Source organism: Bacillus rossius, chromosome 16 (assembly GCF_032445375.1).
Source record: "Bacillus rossius redtenbacheri isolate Brsri chromosome 16, Brsri_v3, whole genome shotgun sequence".
NCBI classification, from domain to species: domain Eukaryota; kingdom Metazoa; phylum Arthropoda; class Insecta; order Phasmatodea; family Bacillidae; genus Bacillus; species Bacillus rossius.
The window spans coordinates 28,315,806-28,322,022 of record NC_086343.1 but is presented as its reverse complement, the minus strand read 5'-3'; the positions used below and the strand labels follow the sequence as shown (position 1 = coordinate 28,322,022).

The following is a 6,217-nucleotide window of genomic DNA, read 5'->3' as shown; positions in this document are numbered from 1 at the left end:
TACGATGTTAGATTATTTCACTTCACTGGCGAGTGCTGAAAGACTCGCTCTCGTTTTTAAAAAAAAACATCTCTTCATCGATATCTGGTATCAGCAAAACAAAAAATAAAATCCATCTGGGAAGTAAAGTCTACACTCTGTTTACCATATCTCAGGTTGTTATTTAATAATTAAATAACACAATGTTAAAACTGTAGAATTTTAAGAGACTTCTCTTCTAAGGGTTGTGAGGAAAAAAAGTCGTTATTTTGGCATTATCGGACGATAAAATCCTTTTTTCACATTTCCTAGATGCTTACCAGGAATAATAACTAAATGGATACAGAGTTAAAACTTCTTATGTGATTTATAATTATATTTATTATTTATTTTTATTTTGGGTGATTTTTATGAAATCTTTTGTATATTTTAATATATAAAATGGTCAAAATTTTAAGGATTATTTTTACACATGCGGAAGGAAGGACTAATAGAGAAGTCGCAATACACGTAGTTACAAAGGCCGCAAATGTAGACTTACAGTGTCTATCAGTTGTTGGTGTAAGCACAAAAATTTAAAACTGACGCAAATATCGTTTCAGCAAGGTGTAGTCATTTGTTTATTTACAACCTCCAAGAGCAGTACTGCTGTAAACAAAGTGACACGTTCTCATGTTGCCTATTGTTGGAGTTACGAGGCAACTAACTTTTAGAACATTTGGCTGAAAGTTTGTGAGTCGGAAGTCAATCGAGTTAATACGTTAATATTCTGCGAATAAAACAGTTCCTGCGATAATAACGGTCGAGCTCTCCCCGATGCATCGAGGTGTTAGAGTTCCCGTGGTGGAAGGAAGCGGGGAGAGTTTTGAGGTGCTTGAAGAGCTGGGTCGCGGCGCCTTCAGCACCGTGCACCTGGTGCGGAAAGTCGGCGGCGAGGACGACGGGCGCAGCTACGCCGTGAAGGTGCTGCGGAAGGGGCCGCATCACCAGACCCAGGAGGCGCTGTCCAGGTCCTTCCTGAAGGAGCTGCGAGTGCTGGAGGCTGTCGGCGAGGCGCCCTTCCTCCTGCACCTGCACTATGTCGGCCAAGCGGAGGAGGCGGCGTTCTTCGTGGTCGACCACGCAGCGGGAGGCGACCTCACCGCCGTGCTGGAGGACCTGGGGTTCCTGTCGGAGGACCAGGCCCGTCTGGTGCTGGCCCAGCTGTTCAGGGCCTTGCACACCCTCCACTCGCTCGGCGTGATGCACCGCGACGTGAAGGCTGGCAACGTGCTGGTTAACGGCGAGGGCAACGTGGTGCTGGCAGACTACGGGCTGTGCTCGGAGCCGGGAGAGGAAGGCTGCCTGGTCCGCCGCACCTTCTGCGGCACGATTGAGTACCTGGCGCCCGAGGTGCTATTGAGGACACCGCCCGGCTACACCGCCGCCGTAGACTTCTGGAGCGCGGGCGTGCTGGGGTTCGAACTGCTGACGGGCAGCCTGCCGTTCGACCCGGAGGATGAGGGCGACCGGAAGAAGATTGTCCAAAACATAATCAACCAGGAGCTGCAGTACCCGCCATACCTGTCGCCCGAGGCGGCGGACCTGCTCAGGAGGCTCCTGAGCAAGACGCCCCACCAGCGCCTCGGAGGGCCGACAGCGGACCTGGCGGAGGTGAAGGCGCACTATTTCTTCCGGGGCCTTGACTGGACTGAACTGCCGCCCCCCTTCGCGAAGATAGACGAGCTGGAGTGGGCCACATCAAGCTCCGAGGAAGAGGACTCCTCAGAGGACGGCGAGGTGGCAGAGGAGAAAGGATACCTGCCGGGGTTCGACCTCGCTCCGTCGAACGATAACCGTTCCTCGTCCAGTGATGTGTCCTCGTCCAGTGATGTGTCCTCGGCCAGTGATGTGTCCTCGGCCAGTCCGCAGCCTGGCTCGGCGGCGACACCATGGAGACACAAGAAGATAAATAGGAGCATGGCTAGGTCTTCTGGTGGTTATGTGTGTAAGGGACTGAACCTATACGATAGTGACTATTATGAAGACAAACAGAGTGAACAGAAACCAAAGAGAAGACGATTTAAGGAAGTGATTGGTGATTTTATGAAAACTCTGAGGAGACGGCTGTGTTGCTTTTAAGCGAGGACAAAAAGGGAAGGTGTTTTTTTTCTGGACCAGAGTTTCAAATTGTGAATAAGGGGACTATGCGTGTGGTACAACCTTGTTGGAGAAAGTTTTTCGGCCCATCTTTCTAAATTGTGGTGTTGGGACTGTATACTTGTGGTACAGCCCAGTCTAAGAAAGTGTTTTTTGGCACAGAATTCTAAATTGTGTTGTTGGGACTGTATTCTTATGGTGCAGCTCAGTCAAAGAAAAATATTTTTGGTTCAACATTCTAAATTGTGGTGATGGGGCTGTATTATTGGTGCAGCTCAGTCTGAGAAATTATTTTGTCCCATCATTCTAAATTGTGGTAATGGGACTTTATTATATTGGTGCAGCTCAGTCGGATAAAAAGTTCTTGCCCAGCATTCTAAATTGTGGTGATTGGGTTGTATTATATTGATGCCACTCAGTCGGAGAAATTATTTTGGCCCTTCATTCTAAATTGTGGTAATGGAACTGTATTATATTGGTGCAGTTCAGTCGGAGAAATATTTTTGGCCCTTCATTCTTAATTGTGGTGATTGGACTGTATTAATTGATGCAGATGAGTCGGAGAAATTCTTTTGGCCCTTCATTCTAAATTGTGGTGATGGGACTGTATTATATTGGTGCAGCACAGTCGGAGAAAAGGTTTTTGGCCCTTCATTCTTAATTGTGGTGATTGGACTATTATATTGATGCAGATGAGTTGGAGAAATTGATTTGGCACAACATTCTAAATTGTGGTGATAGGACTGTATTATATTGGTGCAGCTTAGTCGGAGGAAAGGTTTTTGCCCAGCATTCGAAATTGTGGTGATGGAACTTTATTATATTGGTGCAGCTCAGTCGGAGAAAATGTTCTTGCCCAGCATTCTAAATTGTGGTGATTCGATTGTATTATATTGATGCAGCTCAGTCTGAGAAATTCTTTTGGCCCTTCATTCTAAATTGTGGTGATGGTACTGTATTATATTGGTGCAGCTCAGTCGGAGAAAAGGTTTTTGGCCCAACATTATTAATTGTGGTGATTGGACTGTATTATATTGATGCAGATGAGTCGGAGAAATTGATTTAGCCCAACATTCTAAATAGTGGTGATGGAACTGTATTATGTTGGTGCAGCTCAGTCGGAGAAATTCTTATGGTGATATTATATTGGTGCAGATGAGTCGGAGAAATTTTTTTTCCCTGCATTCTAAATTGTGATGATTTATCCTTCTGAATGATGGATCTGTTTGTCTTTTTTTTCAACCAATGAATTTTTACTATTCTCACCACAACATACTCGAAAGGCCAAACGTTTTGCACAACGATGTGATTTTTACTCTATATACAAACCTTCGCCCATATTCATAAGCAGGATATCGCAAAGAAATTAATATTAATTTCCAATATACAATTAATTACAGACTGTTAAAAACCAACATCAAATAAACTCTTACAATCAGAACTGTATGTGGTGCTGAATATCAACTAGCCCCAGACCCGTCAGGAGCGGCCTTACTTACAGGTAAAAGAAGTAACTAGGTCATTTGTTAGGAAACCACATAAATATAACATAATAATTGGAATGATATAGAAGTGGTAAAGAGGGGGGGGGGAAGCTCCCGATGGTGTCGCCGTCGAGCCAGGCTGCTGACTGGCCGAGCACACCAGACTGGACGAGGACTGCGTACCGGTAGAGGAGTTGTCGCTGGACGAACCTTGGGAGATATCCCTTGAGCTCTGCCACCTCGCCGTCCTCTAAGGCGTCATCGTCCTCGGAGCTTGTTGTGACCCACTCTGGCTCGTCTCTTACACCTTCCCTTTTTGTCCTCGCTTAAAAACAACACAGCCGCCTCCTCAGAGTTTTCATTAAATCACCAATCACTTCCTTAAATCGCCTTCTCTTTGGTTTCTGTTCACTCTGTTTGTCTTCATAATAGTCACTATCGTAGAGGTTCAGTCCCTTACACACATAACCACCAGAAGACCTAGCCATGCTCCTATTTATCTTCTTGTGTCTCCATGGTGTCGCCGACGAGCCAGGCTGCGGACTGGCCGAGGACACGACGCTGGACGAGGAATGCTTGTAGTTCGACGGAGCGAGGTCGAACCCCGGCAGGTATCCTTCCTCCTCTGCCACCTCGCCGTCCTCTGAGGAGTCCTCGTCCTCGGAGCTTGATGTGGCCCACTCCGGCTCGTCTATCTTCGCGAAGGGGGGCGGCAGTTCAGTCCAGTCAAGGCCCCGGAAGAAATAGTGCGCAATCACCTCCGCCCGGTCTGCTGTCTGCCCTCCGAGGCGCTGGTGGGGCATCTTGCTCAGGAGCCTCCTGAGCAGGTCCGCCGCCTCGGGCGACAGGTATGGCGGGTACTGCGGCTCCTGGTTGATTATGTTCATTACAATCTTCTTCCGGTCGCCCTCGTCCTCCGGGTCGAACGGCAGGCTGCCCGTCAGCAGTTCGAACCCCAGCACGCCCGCGCTCCAGAAGTCTACGGCGGCGGTGTAGCCGGGCGGTGTCCTCAATAGCACCTCGGGCGCCAGGTACTCAATCGTGCCGCAGAAGGTGCGGCGGACCAGGCAGCCTTCCTCTGCCGGCTCCGAGCACAGCCCGTAGTCTGCCAGCACCACGTTGCCCTCGCCGTCAACCAGCACGTTGCCAGCCTTCACGTCGCGGTGCATCATGCCGAGCGAGTGGAGGGTGTGCAGGGCCGTGAACAGCTGGGCCAGCACCAGACGGGCCTGGTCCTCTGGCAGGAACCCCAGGTCCTCCAGCACGGCGGTGAGGTCGCCTCCCGCCGCGTGGTCGATCACGAAAACGCCACCTCCTCCGCCTGGCCGGCATAGTGCAGGTGCAGGAGGAAGGGCGCCTCGACGACAGCCTCCAGCACTCGCCGCTCCTTCAGGAAGGACCTGGACAGCGCCTCCTGGGTCTGGTGATGCGGCCCCTTCCGCAGCACCTTCACGGCGTAGCTGCGCCCGTCGTCCTCGCCGCCGACTTTCCTCACCAGGTGCACGGTGCTGAAGACGCCGCGTCTCAGCTCGTCAAGTACCTCAAAACTCTCCCCGCTGCCATCCGCCATGGGAACTCTTAACACCACGATGCATCGGGTAGAGCACGACCGTAATTATCGCAGGAACTGTCTAATATCGCCGAATATCTCCGTATTAACACGATAGACTCTAGTCTCACAAACGTTCGGCGATATTTTCTAAAAGTCAGTTGCCTCGGATCTCCCAACAATATCCGACATGGGCGAGAGAGAATAGAGAATGAGTGAAACTTGCACTGGAAAATTTTTGGGTCGTGATAACACGCGCTCTCTTTTGCAGATGATGTTTGAAACAAACATGACCACAAAAACCAAGTTGTAACCAAACCACACTATTTAGAAGTGCTGTATTAGTGGCGGCGTATAATTCTGTTCGGCAAAAGAAAAGGAATTTTTTAAACTCGTACAGTATGGCTTTGCACTGTTGGGACTTTTTGTGAAGAATACGCGTCAGATGAACAAGATAGCCTACGAGATTACGGTTAGGTTCTCCGAAGATAATGTCTGTAAGGTATTGTACCTTAAGGACAGTGATTATTACGAAGACAAACAAAGTGAAGAAAAACCGAAGGGAATTGCGCTTGAAGGATGTGATAGGTGGTTTTCTGAAAACTCTGAGGAAACAGCTTTGTTGTTTTTACCGAAGACTAAGTGGGTTGAAGATGTTATTTTTCCAGATCAGACATCAAAATTGTATAGATGGGACTGTATTACATTGGTGCAGCCCAGACGGAGAAAGTGTTTTTGGCCCAGTTTTATGAATTGTCGTGATGTAATTATCTGTATGCTGGAACTGTTTGTCTTTTTTATTTTAATAAATGTAATTTTACTTTTCCTGCCAAAATATTTTATTTTTTTTAGTATTATTTATGTGTGCTAGTAAAGTATTTAAAATAATAATTTTTTAAGTTTATATTATGAGATATTAAGGAAAATTTTATTTCTGAACATGTTTAAGTTAGATAAAATAACAACCGACACTTTACTTAAGTCAACATATCTGGAAGATCTAAATTTTTGCACAATGATGCGATTATTACTATATATCTATATAAACCCTTTCCCATGTTCATAA

The 6,217-nt window shown here is 47.4% G+C and overlaps 2 protein-coding genes across 2 annotated transcripts; one reads left to right on the top strand and one right to left on the bottom strand.

Annotated features, from left to right (window-relative positions):
- The first annotated feature begins 795 nt into the window (after positions 1-795).
- LOC134540344 (ribosomal protein S6 kinase beta-2-like) lies at positions 796-3,856 on the top strand. The gene is made up of 2 exons (XM_063383016.1): positions 796-1,882; positions 3,792-3,856. The coding sequence occupies exons 1-2, from the start codon at positions 796-798 to the stop codon at positions 3,854-3,856; spliced, it is 1,152 nt and encodes a 383-aa protein (XP_063239086.1).
- A 72-nt stretch (positions 3,857-3,928) lies between these two features.
- On the bottom strand, positions 3,929-5,172 carry LOC134540343 (ribosomal protein S6 kinase beta-2-like). The gene is made up of 2 exons (XM_063383015.1): positions 4,929-5,172; positions 3,929-4,881 (listed from the first exon to the last, which is right to left on the bottom strand). Exons 1-2 carry the CDS (start codon positions 5,170-5,172, stop codon positions 3,929-3,931), a joined length of 1,197 nt encoding a protein of 398 aa, XP_063239085.1.
- Between the last annotated feature and the right edge of the window lie 1,045 nt (positions 5,173-6,217).